At 43.3% G+C, this 19,542-nt stretch overlaps 1 protein-coding gene across 1 annotated transcript in view; it reads left to right on the top strand.

Annotated features, from left to right (window-relative positions):
• Positions 1–9,948, top strand: part of ATP7B (ATPase copper transporting beta) — a gene marked incomplete at its 5' end in the record, with an annotated part of 29,750 nt that extends 19,802 nt beyond the window's left edge. The window contains 8 exons of the mRNA XM_084272592.1: positions 608–790; positions 2,282–2,480; positions 3,803–3,949; positions 5,221–5,363; positions 6,877–7,080; positions 7,184–7,301; positions 8,066–8,168; positions 9,523–9,948. Of these exons, the coding sequence (XP_084128718.1) occupies positions 608–790; positions 2,282–2,480; positions 3,803–3,949; positions 5,221–5,363; positions 6,877–7,080; positions 7,184–7,301; positions 8,066–8,168; positions 9,523–9,787 (1,362 nt within the window). The 3' untranslated portion in view covers positions 9,788–9,948. The remainder of the gene's footprint in view (positions 1–607; positions 791–2,281; positions 2,481–3,802; positions 3,950–5,220; positions 5,364–6,876; positions 7,081–7,183; positions 7,302–8,065; positions 8,169–9,522) is intronic.
• Between the last annotated feature and the right edge of the window lie 9,594 nt (positions 9,949–19,542).

Genomic DNA, 19,542 nt, shown 5'->3' with positions numbered 1-19,542 from the left:
TTTGGGTAGCTGTCCTGGCGGTGTCTGTTCCCAGCTGCTTGTGAAAAATTAACCCTGGCATGAAACAAGGACACAAAGCTCTGGGAAAAAAAAAAACAACCCAACACAAAATTATTGCTAATTAGCATCGGGACTTTTAATGGTTTGAATCTCAGGTTAGGTTCAGGGCTTGAAAAATGAGATGACTTGTTGGATTCTGCAAAGTTGGTAGGTTGGAATAGCTGGCAATGGAAATAGTACCTTCTTCATTGAGGTTTTTTGGTTTCTGTGATTCTCTGTGCCATGTTTATCTTCAGAATTATAATTGAGTTTGGGTTTGAGTGCATGTGGGGCTGTGTTTTTTGGTTCATTCCCGATTCCGCAGGACCACTGGTCTGGCTAATGCGTGATTGCTGGATTTGGTGAATAGCATTAGGTTGGTTTGGTTACTTTGTGTTCCTGGAACTTGTTGCAGCTTCTTTCACTCTTATCACCAAATAACTTCTTAAGCCCTCTTTCCTCAGTGCTACTGTTAGTTGTTTAGAACAGCATTTGTAAAAAAAAAAATATCTCTTTGCATCATGTACCTTGTGGTAAAAGTGATTAAGGTGCCATTTATTTCTTGCAGATCAAGACTGTGATGTTTGATAAAACTGGGACCATCACCTGTGGAGTTCCTAAAGTCATGAGGGTGCTGTTGCTGGGAGACACGGCTGTGCTCTCTCTGAAGAAGGTGCTGGCAGTGGTTGGCACTGCAGAAGCCAGCAGTGAGCATCCTTTAGGAGTGGCAGTCACTAAATATTGCAAAGAGGTACTTAGCTTTCCTATTTCATCTAAGACCTGAAGGGATCTCAGCAGATGGAATGTTGTATAAAATGAGCAAGTCCCGCAGGGACAGGCCTGCCTGAAAAGTGACAGGCTGGAAAGCTGGTCGGTTTTATGATTGTGGATCTTAGTCTGGACAGCAGCAAAAGGCATATTCTAAACTTTGTTGTTCCAGTAATGCTATGGAGTTCTCAAACAAGATCTTACAAACTTTTTCATGAACCAGTAGGAAAATAAGGATTGTGGAATATGTGCAGGAGGAATGCTTAAAATAGCATTCTAAAGCAAATTATGTGGTGACATTTTGTAAGGTACCTGACTGTAGTCACTTCTATTAGTCACTTGCTTATCTGAATAGATTCTGCACAAAAGCTTTAAAACCTGAATATTAAACTGTGATATTTGTGCATTTCACAAATTAATAGATTACTTAAGTCTCTGCAAATTCTGCAAATTGTCCAAGGTCATGTATACATGGTATGTGTTCCTAAAATGCTTCAGGAAGTATAAAAGCACAAATAGTAATGAAAATTTGAAGCCTTGTTAAAACAAATAATTGCTTTCTGCTAAGGTGAGTCATTAAGTGATTTATGGAAAAATTCATTGGCAAGAATACATCAAACTTATTAGTGATAGATCTTTCAATGGTAAAATTTGCAAGTTAACATACAAATTTAGAAGAAAAAAGAGAGTATGTCTAATGATTCAGCTGCCTCTCTTATTTTTCTGTTTTTAAATTTATTTTAGTTCCCTGACACTTGTGTAGTCATGCCATACACCAGGTGTTACTGGACCATGGCTTATATGAATTGCAATCCTATACTGTTTGCTAATATTCTTACCACCTGCCTTATCATCCATGTGTTGTAAGGTCACTGGGAGGTGTATGTAATTCCAGCTTCCAGAGACAACTTGTTCATAAATGCCATTTGGAACTCATAGGGTATTGGTAATCCCTTTTCTCATTTAGAAGGTACTCACTGGCTCCTCTAACTCAACAGAAAGACCCAGGTTCCTTATCATCCAGCCAAATAGATCTCTCCAGGAATTAGTTTTTCACTGTAGTTATGTATGTAGAAGCCAGTTGTCTGTAAGGTTGGAAGTTGGATCTTTTCAGAAGCTTGTTGTTACAGTATTTCTCTTTAGTTCCTAGTCTTGGCTGAGGTTGTTAACCAGCAATGTAGCTGCTTCATCCTTGAACTGCCAGGAACCTTGAACGAGGTCCTTTATGGTTCGCTGCTGCTAGGGCTGTGACCTGGATGTGATCTGTATGGCTGCCCCTTAATAGAAGTCTAAACCACAGCATGTCCAGAACATCCTTATTTTTAATTCTGTGCTACTGATACTGCTTGATGCCTTTTTTGTCAGTTGGTCATTGTCAAGAGGAGGAATAAGGCATCTTTTCAGAGGGAGTTACCTAATATTTATGCTCACATGGGCAGCACAAGCTGATGATGAACTCTGGTTATGTCTGCAGGAGCTTGGCACTGAGAGCCTGGGATACTGCACTGACTTCCAGGCAGTCCCGGGTTGTGGCATCAGCTGCAAAGTCAGAGGTGTTGAGGCCATCCTGGGCACGGCTGAGGAGGATCTTGATAACCTGGATGCTAACAGGAGCAGGGACAGCAATACTCCTCTGGCAGATAATGCACTGATCATGCTCTCCGAATCACATGGTATGTCTGCCCCAAAAGTTACTGCCAGTCACAACAAGAGGACTAATGAGTAGGAGTGCTGGCCACTGTAAAACAATTGTAGAGGACTAGGAACAACAGAAAGGTGGATTTATGGCAGAAGGAAGCAAAGAACATGAGGGACAAAAATGTACCTTAACAGAATTTGAAGGTCTCTCTCTCCCCTACTCTTGATGACTCTGCAATTCAGAAACCTACATAAGAATTTAGATGCTACACCAATGGGTACTCACAAGGTCCATATAATTCATAGGCAGTAAGGTGTTCTCAGTAATGTCCCTTCTGGATTGAAGAATGGTACAGCAGAGAGCAAAGTTTGCTAATTAGCATTATCTTCCCATTTAAAGAGGTTACCTTTAACCTATGTTGTCTTACTGCTACTTTTTATGTCCTACCCCATATTAACTCAGGCCTTTTGTTTACTGTTCCTATATCTCTCAAGGCACTTGCTTTTAAAAAAAATCTATTCAGCAGATGCACAATAAAGCGTGTTATATCTGCAAACTGGGTTTCGGTGCCTGATGTTTTTGATTAGGCCAATACATTTGTTTTTGTTTCAGGCTCTGTGGAAGCCACTTTGCTCTTTTGTTAGTGTCAGAGAGAAAGAAAAAGCATTTAAAGCCTTCCTTAAGAAGCTCTTCAGTTCTCTTCAGAAGACTGCAGCTCTCCTGACCTTTTTGTGAAAGCTATTAGAAGAATTAAATAAAATAAGAACTATAATTATCAGAACTGTGCCATTTACGAATGGTGTTAATGTAATATTTTCTCACCTGCTTCGTATGGCTCTTGTAAAGTTGGATTGAATTCACAATGAGGTGCCTACATACTGTTTCATTGTTTGTTAGAACAAAACTACTCTTTTCCTGCCAGAAATAGCCTTTATATTTGAAAGAAGTCATTAGTTGTGAGAACAAAGCAGCGTGGCATTTATGAAATGTGCATACTGCACTTATCCAGAGAAACAATGCCAACAGGCAAAAGCAAATACTTCCATTAAGGTCACAATACAGTTCTGTGTATAAAGAGGCACAGATTGAGTCTTGAAGGAGAAAAGTTTTAATGAGCCTGTCTTCAGGTAGTCCCTATGGCCATGATAGCCACATTTCAGGAAGACTACTATTTCTGTTTGTGTCTTGGGTGTGACCATTGCTGGTCCAAAACACACACACACACAAATTAGGAAAACCTCCTCTTCAGAATATCTTTCTAAAGCTAATGCAGCCTGACATTGTCACCCTGAACATCTCTGGCTTGTGTTCACTGTTTTTTGAGTTGCTCATTTTCCTTTTTGTCTGTGCACAAAGGTCCACCAGCTTCCCACACATATTCGGTGTTGATTGGAAATCGTGAGTGGATGCGGCGCAACGCCTTGAATATTGCCAACGACGTAAATGATGCCATGACAGACCATGAAATGAAAGGACAGACTGCCATACTAGTGGCTATAGATGGTAACTGCTGTTCTTAGGAGCGAAAACGATATGAATTGATCCTTTCATCAGTGACTTAGTGTCATGAAGCTACTAATCTTTTAGTGCAGATCTACACGTGATCTGCAAAGTATCAAGCTGTTCTTAAAAGAAGCTTTCACCTCAGAATAATGTTTATAAGATTTTGTTGGGTAGTTTTTAATTTAAGTATTAACTTCTGAACCTTCTGCTGTCTAGGACAGTTGTTCAAAGAGGTAGTGGCAGTGCAGAGCCTTGTCCCATCCTGACTTCACTGATCACACATCAACCTATTGCATCGCTGATTTCAAAACATCTCACGAATGAACATGATGATTCATTAGATCATTAAGGTGTAATAGATTAGACTAAATTAGCTTTGCCAGAGGGGTTCCAGTCTGTGCAATGCAGAAAGAGATCCCAGACAATAGTTTAATATGAGAAGCTGCTATAATGGTGATAGATTGCCAGTGCATATGTGATCTTGAAATGAGGCCTCTGATTCAATTACTGAATAAATATTCCTGGTGTTCCTCCAGAGCAATTTTGAAAGGCCTATGCATGTCTCAGCCTGGGCTCCATCAGCAGTCCAGCAAAATCAAGTGCTGTCAACATGGAAATAAGGGCTCTGATGTACAGCTGGCATTCTTAGCACTGCTAGTGATAGCAAATAGGGACACAGGGATGCAAAACTTATTTAAGCCATTACTTTTGCAAGGTAATGTGCAATGATAAACCAACACGAGATTTTTGTAAGTCACTTGAAGGAAACTTGGCCACACCTTTGAGTCAGTGTGTTGGAAGACAGGTGCTACACTTCTGTATGAAAGTGATTAATTATATCAGTGATCCAACCCAGAAAGATTAGGGATCATAAAACCAGATAGTCTATATGCTTCTTCCTGGCAGTGGCTTCAATATCTGACCCAGCCACAAATACCAAGACTTTCTCTGATCCATTATCATATTTGTCCATACCATAAAAACTTGGAGTCAGGCACGTTTAAAAGCTAACCTCCTTTTCTCCCCTTCCTCCTGCCCACATGCTTGCTGTTCAGTCAGAAACAGATCAACAAGAAAAGTCTTTGTGTGCATAAGAAAGGGACCATTGCTTAGAAAACTGTAGACAATCAATCCGACCTATGAGTGTCAGTGTTGCCCAGAAGGTGTTATTTCACAAGCCACCACGGTGCTTTGGAGGGGACGTCCTGCTCTCTTGCTGCCACTGTTGCCCCCCCACAGCGCTCTCTAACAGCGGATGTTTCTTTGTGCAGGCGTGCTGTGTGGAATGATCGCAATAGCAGACACTGTCAAGCAGGAGGCAGCCCTGGCCGTGCACACGCTGAAAAACATGGGAATAGATGTGGTGCTGATAACGGGGGACAACAGAAAAACTGCAAAAGCCATTGCCACTCAGGTATCTGCTGCTTTGGGCTTCAATAACACATGTGGTGAAGTTCTAAAATTCTGTTTAGCCCAGTGAATTTGGAGCAGGGAACTCCGACTTTCCCTGGATACTTTAAATAAAAGCTAACTTTTCTTGAATTGGACTGAAAATCAGGTCAGGTACAATGGCATAGTAAAGGCCAGTGGCTGCATTAAGACCCCACTGAAGACAGTCAATTCTTCTCCAGAGGTACAGAGTTTCTTACAATAATTAGCCTGTTACTGAACTGAAGCTCCTCTCCTCTTCTTTGAAGAGCAGTCATATTCAGCCACTGATGAAGGAAAGTTCCATTAAGTTTCAGTCCTGTTCCAAGTAAGGGAAGTGAGGATTTGTCCTTATCTTTAAGGATAACAAAATAACAACACTAAAAATTATTAAGCAGCATAGCAATCTAAAAGAAGTTGGGTTTATATGAAGCTTCCTTGATCTCAAACTATAAATGTTGCTCCAAAGGCAAAGCCAAATTCTTTCTCTGCCCGCCACATTTCCACCACCTTCATTTCCCTCTTTCCCTTCCCATCAGTCTACTGTGTGCCACTTTGTTTTCCTCAGGTATCCCACCACACAGCTAACTCAACCAGCTCTGTGATAGCATGGTCTCAGGACTTGTGAGGTCTGTTTTGTTCCTCAGCATGATGTTTTAATCCTTCTTCCAGTTTTTTTACCACTTTCACTTTTGAGTTCAGTTGTTGTAAAGTGCTCCCACCCAATTTCCTTGGTTAAGAGAAGTCTTTCAGAAACAAGCTTTGATTTGTGGTTTCGGGCACTCAGGTGAAACTCAAACAAGCTTAGTCTGTGCCAGCCTGTATTTTCATTGAATTTTTGGCACATCTTTTCCAATGCAAAAATGGTAAATCAGCACTGAAAACTGTTTAAAATGTTAAAATGAAGAGTTAAAAGAGAGCTTCTATCTTGTGTAGCAGAAAGCAGGTCTCTGCCTGGTGGAGCAGCCAAACCTGGGGCCTTAATCCCAGCTCAACTGTTTCTGCTGGTGGTAGCAACTCTGTATTAGTTGAGATGTGGATGAGTGGAAACATTTAGCCAGCCACCCACTCTGTTTTTTATAGTCTTGCACATGGTGTTTCTGTTTTCCCCTAGTGTAGCTGCTGACCATGCATGGTTCCTGTGGTGCATTTCACTGAAAACGTTTTTGGTGCATGCTCAGCTGAAAACTGGCTCTTTCAACCATCAAACCGCTATTGCCAGGGCAGTAGAGATTAAGAAGCCCTGTGGGGCATGACACCGAGGGCAGAGCATTGTTTGCCAGCATCTCTGCAGTAAAGACAGAGGGAGCTGTAATCAGTCCCTTTCTTATGCCAGAGGCATGTTGCTCTTCAGCCTTCTGTATAGTCTGCAAGCATTGCCTCCACCAGAATCAACTTGCTTGATCTTCCCTCGTTTCCTTTTCCCTAGAGCAGCAAATGGCTCTTCTTTTCAGCATGAAGCATATCACTAACTGGAGTGTCTGTCTGTCTGTACATAGGTTGGGATCAAAAAAGTCTTTGCTGAGGTTCTTCCTTCTCACAAGGTTGCAAAGGTCCAGGAACTCCAAAATGGGAGGAGGAAGGTTGCGATGGTTGGTGACGGAGTCAATGATTCCCCTGCATTAGCCAGGGCCGACGTTGGAATTGCAATTGGAACGGGCACTGATGTTGCCATTGAAGCAGCAGATGTTGTTCTTATCCGAGTGAGCACTACAGTTTTGACCCATCCTCTTTTATCGCTGATACTCCTCTTCTTGCATTCATATTCTGCATGTGGAAAACTTGTAATGCTCTTCTGTCTTGCAGAATGACTTGCTGGATGTAGTTGCCAGTATTCACTTATCAAAGAGAACAGTTCGAAGAATACGAATAAATCTGATTCTTGCCTTGATTTATAATCTGCTTGGAATACCTATAGCAGCAGGTACGTAACTTTTTGTTGAAGACAGCAGCACAGTTTAGTGCCTCTGTGGTATCTCTAATGGGGTTTCCTGCTCAGGGAACCATTAAGAGGTTCCTAGAGTATTTAAAACTTGTCAGGAGGACAAAATAAATACCTTCTTTTTTTCTTTTTTTTTAATGTTGTGGAAAAAAATCTTTGTTCCCCAAATCTAAAACTCTTAGAAATAAATTATTATATGATGAAATAAAAGCTGTGCTCTTTATTTCACTTAGCAGTACATGGGATTAGTTTCTGTACATTCAAACCCAGCTGTAATCAGAGACACAATCCAACTTCTAGGTGCTCCCTATTTTAATCTCACCCCAGTGTCGCACATTTTCTCTCACTACTTAGATTCTTTTTGCTTCTGTCAGACATTTTCTCATGCTCTAAACTTACTCCAAGCATTCCTCTTCTTCATTCTGAGTAACCTCTCCCTCCTTTGCCTGGACTATTGCCTCGTCTTTCTGCTGCTTTTGCTTTGTTTCGTACGTGCAGAATAGCTGGAAGGGACAAATAGTCTTACCTTGGTGGCCGCAGTCTGTAGCCGAGTTGGTGCAGAGGTCATCCCTTGCAACGGAAGGGACATGTTTAAGAATAAGTGAGTAAATATATATGGATGTAGTTGTGTTTATGGAGGTCTCAACAAGTCATGTTGTAGAACTTCTGACCTATGGAATACAAGGACAAAAACGTCTGCACGGGGACAGGATACTCTGGCTGATGTCCACCTGCTTTTTTGCTAGGTGTGTTCATGCCTGTTGGCCTCGTGCTTCAGCCTTGGATGGGATCAGCTGCAATGGCAGCTTCTTCTGTGTCCGTCGTGCTGTCTTCCCTGCAGCTGAAATGGCAAGTTATCTTAATCTAAGCAAATGGGGATCTGTAGGCAGCACTGCTGCTGGGACTTGTGAGACACTCCTTTTGGCTTTGTGCACCTAGGAGTGCCTGACAGTCATTTAGCTTGGTGGAGTTTGGTCTAATCCTTGGCTCCAAAAGAAACAGCTGTCACCATTGTGAACACGCCTGGACTAGGACTGTACTGAGCATATTTGAACTAGCAGCTAAAGGGGTGACTGGATGCCACCTGGGTTGGGAATCTAGTTCTGTAACAAGCAAGGTAATGATCAGCACTGGTTTTGCTGTGAATATCAAATGGAAAAATCATTCAAAAGACAGTTCTCCATAATCTAGAGGTAAATGTTTTTTGAAAATATGTACCTGTGTTTATTTTTTGGTCTATTTAATTTAGCCAAAGAGAAACAGAGAACCAGCATATTTATTCTTTTGTACCTTGATACAGATAAAGTATCTTGGTCTGTTTTTTTGGAAGTGAACCAATTTCTGAACTATAACAAGATCTTTCAAATTCTATTAATTCTTTTATGTTACAGTTTTGAGTGACCTTTTTGGGTGCAGTTAGAGTGGACTGGTTGTTAACAGCATTGAGAGCAAACATCTTTCAAAAATAAAACCTTTCATGGTGTCTACAATTAGTCCAAACCTTCAAATATTTCTCTTGTAGCTCAGGTCTTCTGAGGTCAACCCACCACAAGTGCATAGTACAATATAGTGTAAACTAACTACATGACTTTAATCCTAAAAACTTTCTGCATGTAGTTATCCAAAGGATGAGAAATTTCTATAAAGTGATTCCTTTACTCTCCAATTCTTGTGCTGATTACATTAAGCATTGGACAGCATTGTGGTTAGATATTGAGAAGCCCATCTGAATATTTGGCTTCAGACTTATGGAAGCTGTGTTACAGTATACTCTGTAGAATCATTATTTTTCTTGAAGATTCATGTTAGCTGAACAGAACTTCACATTCCAAAGACAATCATAAATGTATGTGAAGAAAAACGTACGTGCTTACCATTGCTGGTCTTCTTGTGACCTAGAACACACTGAATCCAAAAGTGATTTTTGGGTCATCAAGTCCATTCCCCTGTGCTTGTGTACTATGAACCCTTTCATAATTCAGCAGACTCATCATTTTTCTTGAAGTATCCCACTTTGAGAGTCCTTCTCTTTTACTATTGAAATGTTTTAGTCCTGTGTGACCAGTGCTCTTAGCCATTAGCATTGCATCTGAAGGACAGGTTACATTTAGGTTATCAGAAGTTTCTGATTTGTTCTAATGCCAAAGTCAATTCTACACGTTGACCTCTTGGTAGTAAACATCTTTTCTCTTTTTCTTCTTAGTTATAAGAAGCCAGACATGGAAACTTATGAAGCACAAGCTCAAGGCCGCATGAAGCCACTTACTCCTTCCCAAATCAGTGTTCATATTGGAATGGATGACAGGAGGAGGGATTCTTCCAGACCGGCTCCTTGGGATCAGATTAGCCAAGTGTCTCTCTCCTCCTTTTCTTCAGACAGGCTGCCGAGACGTAATGGTTTTGTTGCAGAGGAAGGGGACAAGTGGTCATTGCTGATGAATGGAGGAGATGAAGAACAGTATATCTGAAGCGCTGTATTCTTAGTAGAGGAGGAAACGTTCCTCCTCACCAGTGACCAGAGGGACAGACTTACGTCATCAAGAGCTTCGAGGCTGTAAGCACAGTCATTACTTCAGCTCACAAAACAATTGCAACTCAGCTTGATGTTGAGTTGTGTGGACTGTGGATTTTTTTTCAGGTCACCAATTATTTCTAGTCACAGACAGAATCTGTGGCTGTACCATGAAAAAGCTCCTTGGCATACAGCAATTAGTGAAATAATGTAAAATTGTCATTTTCAGGGTCTGAAAAGTTTCTCTCTTCTAGGCTGTTTGCTGAGCACCAAATTTCATACTTTTCCCCCTAATTTTATTCTTTCAAGAGCAGGTGAAGCAAAAGTATTCTCAGAGCTGCCAAATATTAGTATCTGTGTCCAAGTGAAAATAGCCACAGCATGGGAGCTCTGCAGTCAGAAATTGCATTTCTACACAGGGTCCTAACTAGCCACATCACTGTGAGAGCACTTTGTATTGAGAATGCACGTGTGTCTCCTTGGACAGAAGTGCTTCAGTACTTCACCAACTGTAACTCTCCAAAAGGTCTCTTTCAAACATTTTTTCACTTGTTTTCAGGTATCACACCCTTTTGATGAACATTTCCATTGCTAAACTAGTTCTGTCATTCCCACTGTTCTCCTAGATTTTCTTTTTTGCTCCATATGAGCTCTTCTTTGCACAAGGTATCTTCTATGAGTTAGTATTATGTTTACAGATACTCCTGTTTGGGACAAACACCTCTAAGTAACCAGGAACTTTTGAAGTCCACAAAGGCAGAGCAATTCCTGGTCCAAGTTGGCATATCATTCTTCTGTGGATACCTTGCAGGACCCTGAGAAGCTCCTGACAATTGGGCAGCTGTCTGTCTCTGACGGAGTGAGGAATTTGTGCCAGTGTGAGTGAAAGTAGTGTTTACCATGGTGTGACTGAGAGTGGAATCAGGAGTCACTGGTGTGACTCCAGCGTGGCTGAATGGAGTGAGATTATTGCATAAATTAACCCCAGTTCGCTGGTTGCTTAAAATGGAGCCAAAGGTTTAAATGGTAAAGGCAGAAAAATGGCCTTAAAATGTGGGACTACAATTTACTATCATATAAATAACCTTTTCTGATGACAGAAGGACTTGAACTAAGATGATCTATAGTAGCTTGAATATTAATGTACATTTATATTCCTGTTTTGAATTGGTTTTAATTTCCCTCTGCTCTAGTTTAGTGAGAAATCAAGGTGCTGAACAACCCTTTTTCCACTTTAACGGTCTTTACCAAGGCTTGACATAACTTTTTCACTGTGAATCTCAAATTCATCCCTTAATGCTTTTTAGCCTGGACAGTAGGAATCGGTGGTTTTGCTGCACTGAAGCCGGTCCCAGGGTGCTGCGTTGCTCAACTGCAGGACTCTGAAGCAAACTGACCAGTTTTTTTAAGTCTAATAAAAAAAAAGTCAAAGAACAGGAATTACTGTGGCAAACAATGTGAAATGACTGCTGAAGTTCACCCACTTAAGTACAGAACTGTTTCCAACACAGTTTCAAATCCTGGTCCTGATAATGTAAAAATGAGAAACAAGTCAGAGAGGAAAAGAACTGCTTAAAGCATTAGGCAAGTCTTCCTGTGCTCTTGTCCTCTTATATCTGAGCTTTCCTCAGCGAACATCAACAGCACACTCTTAAATATAATTACAAAAAACTGTAAAATTTCTTCTTATGAGTAGAGATTGCTCTCTCAGCACACACACTTTTCAAACATGCCATAGGTCCCTATACATGTCCTTGTGGGGAAGACGGTCTTCTGTTTCACTGTTTTATGGTTTCTAACCAGTGCTTACAGTAAAAATACTGTGTTTTTTTAAAAAACCCATTAACTTTGTGTCATTGTTTTTATGTTATTTTTCTTCTCAAAACCAATAGCAGTGATTGTTGGATTGCAGGATGCATAATACACAAGAGATTTTGTGACCGTATTGTGATCTATTTCAGGCAGGATATAAAGGAGGGAAAAAGGAGACAGCTTTGTATTGTACGTTGAGGCAGGTGAGGTTGCAGGCAGGTTGAAGGGTGGAATTAGGATTCAAGGTCATCTTGAGAATGGACAGAACTGACAAACTTTGCAAACAGGAAAGAGAGGAATTTAAGGTCAAATTGGCAGGAGAAGGTCAAGAAGTTGGCTGGCGTTTGTTTCGTGACCCATTCTAACAACATAGCAATGCTGCAAAATGAACAGTAACACTGAGATATATAAAGACTGCACCATCCACACGACATAAAATATCTCCTGTTGTTCAGCTCTGGAGTGGCATCAGCTGAAGTATCAGGTCTAGTTCTGTATGTCATACTTGTTAGGAAAAATCAAACAGTTCAGGGAAGAGCAATGAGGTTTAGCAGAAATCTAGAAAATGTGAGAACATAAGTTCATGAGAAATAGAAGAAGGAAGGAGTTTGAGTAGGTTTGCCTGCAGAATACTCTAAGGAAATACAAGTCTCTAAACACAAAGGGAACAATTTATTCCTTTCATCTTTTCAGCATCTTTTATGTTCGTGGAGGCTAGAACAAGAAATAATAGGCTTATTGAATCAAAGAGGGTTTAGATTAGTCACTAGGGAGGGACCATGTAACAGGAAAGATTATGGAGCACTGGAAGAGATCGCCCTGGGGGGGCTCTTCAGATGTGCGTGGCAATCAGGCACATATCTGATGAGAATGCATTAGCTAGAGGTGAATCCTGATTTGGGGCAGGCGACTGCCCTGGACCATCTCCTGACCTTCTTTCCAGTTGGCCTTTCTCTTATTTCTGTGAATGTAATATGAACTGGGAAATTATTTGGAGTAGGGGACTGATCACACTGTCCTACTCTCAAGAGATGCCAAAGGACTGGGAGTAAGATTGGCTTTGGCTTTATTTAATAACTTGAAATGAACTGGAAAATATATTAGGGTTTCCTAACTATGTTTGTATAATGTTTTGGACTGGAAACTGCTGTGAAACTCACGTAACTGCCTGTGAGGATGTTAGAATAGCTACACAGAGTCAAGAAAAAGAAATACAAGTGCTAGTCCTGAGACTTGTGAGCATGTGCTCTTGTTAAACCTGAGCTAACTCACTGGAGGAGTGTATGAGATGGATGATAGCATCTGCATTTCTGCATAACCTAATAATGAGCTTTCCTTGCCTTCAACAGGACTATTCATTTGCAGAGCTGCCAGCAAAGTGCTCCTCTGTGTTGATCTCAGTACCATAAAAAGGCTGGAGGAAGATGCCCGAGAGGACAGGTTTTTGGGGCAATCCCTAAACTCAGTGCCCCAGCTGTTCACCATGCTTCTCCTCTTTCCCAAGACTGAGTATTTTGATGGATTAGTCACTGGTGGATGAGATTTTCAAATCCCAGTTTTGGTTTTAAGTGTCTGTTTTCTGCACGTTCTCCTGGCATGCCTCAGTTACTGCTGAGCTGACCCAAAATGTTGATATATCTGATGATTTACGTGGGACATCCAGCTATTTTCCCCTGGGAAAAGTTTGTGAGTCTTTTCCTCTAAGTTCTGTGTTCAATGAACACAGAAGACATGTAATGAATCAGATCTTTTACTTCGGCTTTCATGTTATTTTTAGTGCAATAGCTCAGGAGCACTGTTGCACTGTTTTCTGTGAAGTTTTTCAACTATATTCCCTTCTCATGCTATAGTTGTGCCATAAAATATTTTGGTGCCCTAAGTTCACAGGAAAGAAATCCAATTTCATTTCCTCCTTCTTTCCCCCTTTCTCAAGCAAATTAACTGTCTGATTTCTATCCAAGCTGATTACATCCTTTCTCTGACTAAATACTCTTCCAAGGATCGTATTTTCTCTAAATGTGCCTGTGTGTGAAGAAAACAAGTGAGTAGGTGGTGAAATTACACACTGGTGTACAGGGATGGGAAATCAGGCAACACCGAAATGTCGGATTTAATCCCCTCTGCTGTGGCTCCAAAAGCAGGAGGGTTGTTTGGCAGTGGGGGAATCATGTGAGAGTCACAACAACAGTGGTGAAGGGCAAAGCATCCTGCTCACACGTGAGTCTCAGACAGACACAGACGCGGTAGGAGGCAGATTAATTCCTCTCCTTGTCTCAGGTTAAAAGCACCCAGGCTTTGCAGGCAGGCACGGCTCACCCACAGGCTCTCTGTGCAGTGATCTGATTTTCACCATTTGTTTATCTTCATGCATCAAAGGATGATTTTTGAAGTTTCCCCCCCCCCCCCCAATCCCAGTGCTGTAGGAGGAGGGGAGGGGTGTCGCTGGAGGAGGTGTGTGTTTGTGTCCCTACTTGGGCATTCGGCCGCCCCAGGTGGAGGTGAGTCCCCTGGCAGATCTGTGCTGGTCAGTGCTGTGGTCCACAGGCAACAGTGAGATGTTTGGGTTCCAGGGGGCTGTGCTGTCTGGCAGCCAGCACCTCACCTCATGGGGGACCACGAGATGTCACTGCAGGTCCAGCCCAAGACAGAGAATCCTCTCAATCTGCAAAGCGTCTGAGAATCATTCCAGTACACTCAGTGCTGGTTAGCAGCGAAGGACAAACATGCAAAGGGGGCAGTTTAAGTCAAATAACACACTATGCCAAAATATCCAGGCGGGCTTGGCATTATATAGCCCAGAGACAGACTTCAGGCAGTTGTTTATTTGCACTGAGCTCTGAATTCTTACCTTGTTTGTGTTATTTGGCACTTAAGTAATTCCTGAGCTCTGCATACGATGTCTGCTGAAATTACTGTGAGCCTCTCCTGTCTGACCTTTGACACGCTGAGACTGAAGAAGAAAAGCAGGGCTTTGGGAAGGCAAAGCATGATGCCTGCACCCCCAGAACAAACCTGCACACGTTGTGGTGTGAGTTTAACCTCTCCAGGCTGCTGAGGGCGCAAGGCTGCTTGTTTGGCTGGGGTTTGTTTTAAGCAGACTTGTTCCATGGGGGAAGTCACCATGTAGAGCCACCGTAGGGTCCAGGAATGTTTCTATTCAGGAGAGCACCAAAGCACAAATGTAAATCCTTTTGTAGCCAATGAAGGCTTAATGTTCCTCAGAACTACAACTCCATGTGTCTCACAATAGATATGTGTGTATATATATATATATATATATAAAGGCATAAATCTGAATACTGAATACTTGAGGTCTTCACACACTTAGAGTGCTATCCAAAATTCTAATTACTTCCTTTAAATAAATAAATAGGCTGGGTTTGAAAGAAGTTCACCAAACTGTTTTTCCTCGAGTGTCACCTCAGTGTAAGATGGACACGGTGCAGGACTGTGTGCTGATGGCACATCACTGCTGTGAAAAGCAGCAGTGCTGCTCCCAGGAAGAGTTGTAGCTCTGTATTACTGTTTAAATCTCTGCAGCCCTGCTGTGCCTTCAGCCCCCAGCAGTGTGAGGAGCTCCCAGGTGACACCGGCTGCTGAAAAAGAAGAGCAGCAGTTCCCAGGCAATGCCAACGGTACTGTTGGAGATACACAACAGGTAGGGGATGGTTTGTGGCAGTTTTGCTTAAAGCAAATTGCATTAAAATTGGGATTTATCTCTCCACTTCTATGTATTCAGTGTTAGACATTTCTGTTGTTCGGGAAGACCCCTCTGAGCATTGGTGTCCCCTGAGCTCTCCACCTTTCTCACCTTTCTCCTACCTGTGCACAAGGGTGATGAGTCAGGGCAAGGGCTGGAAATAGCACCCTGTCCCCCAGCCATGGGAGGGATTATGGCCAACTCTGGCCAGGCAAGGAGGGGTTGCACAGCAAACCTTGTGCTACCTGTCTGTCCTGCAGCTCTGCAGCTTGTGGGCAGCACACAATGCCAGAAACATGGACCAGATGAACAACATGCACATGGGTTTAATGAGGCCCCTTGGGAGACCCAGTGTGGTCCTGCTGTGGAGGTCTGAGCAGCAGCTGGTACCAAGTCCACTGCTAGGAAAGGCTGGGGGACTCCCCACTGTGCTGGGGAACGGGGCACCACTGACTGTGATCTTCTTGTGAGCACTTGTTTTCAGATTTTAGGGCTGGGTCTTAAATTCCTTGTGTGTCAGTGCGCCAGTTTATGGGGCTGAAGCAGGGGACACAGCTAAGGGTCTTGGCTGGGGAGAGCACAGAATCACAGACTGATTTGGGTTGGAAGGGACCTCAGATCTTGTTCCAACCCCCTGCCATGGGCAGGGACACCCTCTTCTAGACAGAATCAAGAATAGAGGACTTCTCAGCTGACACTGAAAGTCAGGAGTAGCTGCTTTAGTGCAGTGCAAGGGTATGTGCTGGCACTGCCAGGCAGGGAGGGACTGCTTTATCACTGTCCTGGTTCTGGACAGGCCAGAGTAACCCTCCCTATGCAGCCAGCACAGGTGAGCTGAGTTATCCCAGCTGAGCTGAGTTAGCCTGGGCTGTTTCCCACACCACCTGACATCACTCCCCCACAAAAGGGGCTGGTTGGGGAAGGGCACTCCTGGGTGCCTCTAGGGCTCTCTCAGTATGGCTGAGGTGTCTGCTTGGTTGGTGCAGTACTCTGTTATCCAGGTCAGTAAGGTACTTTGTGTTATCACCAGCTGTGAGTGTAATTTGCCATGGGCTGTTATCACTCCCCTTTCACAGTGCTTTTGTCAGTAAACTGTCCTTATCCTAACCCACTGAGGCTCTGCCTGTTTCTCCTCTGGGAGTGAGTGAGCAGCATGATGAGCTTTGGCTTTATCCCTGGTGTGGAAACCTAGCAGGCTTCTCTGCAGAGGAGCATTCCTGGTGTGACCCATGTTACCTCCCCTTTGTGATGCATGGGATGTGCCAGGCATCCCAGGCCACATGCCTGCTGTGTGCAGAGATAGCATCGGTGCTGCCACACGTGTCCTGCTCTGCCTCCAGAGCTGCCTCTGCACAGGCAAACCCTATGGACTGTTTTCTGCTAGCCCAGGAGCTGCAAAAATACTTGATTGCTGTGAGAAGACAAGAAATACCTTGGCTTTCCTGCAGGACACAGTGTCAGACAATTCCACATAAACCACTGTGGGCTGGGCACCTGTGTGCAGGTTACAAGCAAGTTACATCCCATAAGTTCTCACATCTACTGGGCAGAACTGGCAAAATGTCACTCTCTGGGGCAAACCAGAGCCTGACGGTGCTTTCCAGTGGCCCTGGGGAGGCCGTGCAGCACCAGGCCCTGCACTGGGACAGTCACCTGCTCCCCTGCAGAAAGGGCCATCGCTTCCAAGGGTTAATGGTTTAAGATACATCTGCATTGCAGTTGCAAATCTGAGAGCTGGGAGCAACCTGCTGAACAGGAAAGAGCTCATTAAATATATACTGCCACTGATTTACTAGGGAGTGCGGAGACAATATAATGACTGTAATTATGTCAGGTACTTGCTGCAGAGCTGCCGTTTGTGTTGGGAATTTTATGCTCTTGCTATGGCAGGAGGATTACAAAGCTACATACACCTGCCAATATATTCGTGCCACAAGTAACTTACTCAGAAGCTGTTTGATTGTTCTCTTTACAGACCATGGATTTCGTTAAGCGCATCGTCATCTTAGGGATGAAGAGGAGGTAGGTGAGGCTTTTGGGACCCTGCTGCTTTCTTCACACCCATGGAGGAGGTAGATTTTGGCTGTAAGGGTGACTGCCAGCTTTACTGTGGCCAAGTCCATGCTGCAGTAAGGAAGTTGATATCTGTAGCAGATAAAAAGCCGCTGACAGGGAAGTTTTGGTGGAAGATGCCTGCACTCACCTGCCTCTGCTGGCACAGGTGCCCACTGCTGGGATGGGTGGGCTGAGAAACCCAGTGGTTGCTGCTGGGTGTAAGCTCCTGCTGGGCCTGCCCCACCAACCAGCAATGCTCGGTGAAGGATGCTGTGACCAGAGCATCTCTGCCGTAATTTATTTCCCTCCTGTATGAAGGTTTCCTATAACCCCCTCCTGGCCTTGCTGACAGGGTTGGGGACACCAGGTAACTCCTGTTTATTCTGGACACAAGGAGCCTGAATTTATCTCATGACTACCATGACAGATAACATCTGTGTAGCCAGGGAAGTATGACTTACATGGTCTACGGACCATAGAAGATGGGCTTATATGGAGCTTATTGGCTAAAGTGGGAAAGGGAAACTACAAGGTTGAGGAATATTTGCAAGGCACACAGGTATCTTATGGTGGTAGGAGCTGCTGGCGGTGACCTGTGATGAGCAGAGAGGGAAATTGGGATGTGGGCCTTGCTTTTGTAGGGAGGAGGCACCCAGATGCTTAAGCCACTGGGGCATTTTGCTGGAGTGCAAGGCTCCCAAAGGGTGGAAAGCCTCAGCCATTCAGAAGGGTCTGACCAGCACCCACTGCAGCCTACGGCTGGAGCCAAGAACACCCCAAAACCTGCAAGTCCGTGACAGGTTTCACACAGCCCCTTTGTAGTGAAGGAGGTGACAGGTCCAGTCCCTTTTCCCACAGAAGCCATTAACCAGTTATAGATGGGTATGGAAACAGCTCCATGTGTTAAAGAGAAGAGTGGAAATGGGAATCTGACAGAGAGCTTTCCCTTCAGAACACATTAGGCTGTAGGAAAAGATCCTCTTGCTTAAATAATAAGCAGGTTGGACAAAGATAAGGCAGAAGAAACATAAGTTTACTCTTGAGATATCTTCTAAGTAACAATAAAAGCTCTTTGCTTACAGAGTTTTGTCCCAGGATCTTGGCCCAGAGGGTGCAGGACCTCTGACACTGCTGAGGGTGAGGGCTTGGAAGGGAAGTGGAAACAAGGCTAAAGCCAAAACACCCTTATTATTTTCTTCCTTTGAAAAGTGTTAAATTATATGGAAAAGCACACCACTGATTTGGGTACACTATCATTACCATTATTTAACTCCCTGCCTGTTTCTTAAATGTAAGCCCTGACATAAGGAAATAAAGACACCAAGCTCTACAGAAATAAAACATCACACCGATTCCACAAGGAAAATGTTGGTAGCATCTTACAGGAGGCCAAACTGAAGCACAGGTGAAGTGATTGAGTGGTGTCTGACCCCAGCAGGGCCCAGGATGTTTTTCCATTTCAACCTGGTCTCTTCCAATTGCACCTTATCACCTTGTGCTCCCAATTGCTTGGATTGTTTATAAAAAAAACCCCAAAATGACAAATGAGCATAACTCACCAACAGACAACTCACTACAGGAAGGATGTTGAGATGTTGGAGTGTGTATAGAGGAAGGTGATGAAGCTGGTGAAGGTTTTGGAGCACAAGTCCTATGAGGAACGGCTGAGGGAGCTGGGGGCTTTTAGTCTTCAGAAAAGGAGGCTGAGGGGAGACCTTATATCTCTCTACATCTACCTGCAAGGCGGTTGCAGAAATGTTGGGGTTGGTCTCTTCTCTCGGCTGACAAGCAATAGGATGAAAGGGAATGGCTTAAAATTGCACCAGGGAGATTTAGGTTGGATATCAGGAAGAATTTCTTTACTGAAAGGGTTGTCAGGCATTGGAACAGGCTGCCCAGGGAGGTGGTGGAGTCGTCATCCTTGGAGGTATTTAAGTGTTTAAGGACATGATCTAGTGGTAGACTAGTCAGGGTTAGGCTATGGTTGGCTTTAATGATCTTAAGGGTCTTTCCAACCCAGGTGACTCTCTGATTTTAAGTTATCAGTCTCTGATTCAGACATGTATGATTGTTTCCCCAACTTCTTCCCTCTCTTTACCCTCATACCATCTCTTCTATAATTTTCAATGTCTTGAATGAGTAAG

Source organism: Gallinula chloropus, assembly GCF_964237585.1.
Source record: "Gallinula chloropus genome assembly, chromosome: 1".
NCBI classification, from domain to species: domain Eukaryota; kingdom Metazoa; phylum Chordata; class Aves; order Gruiformes; family Rallidae; genus Gallinula; species Gallinula chloropus.
This window is presented reverse-complemented; position numbering and strand designations above follow the sequence as displayed.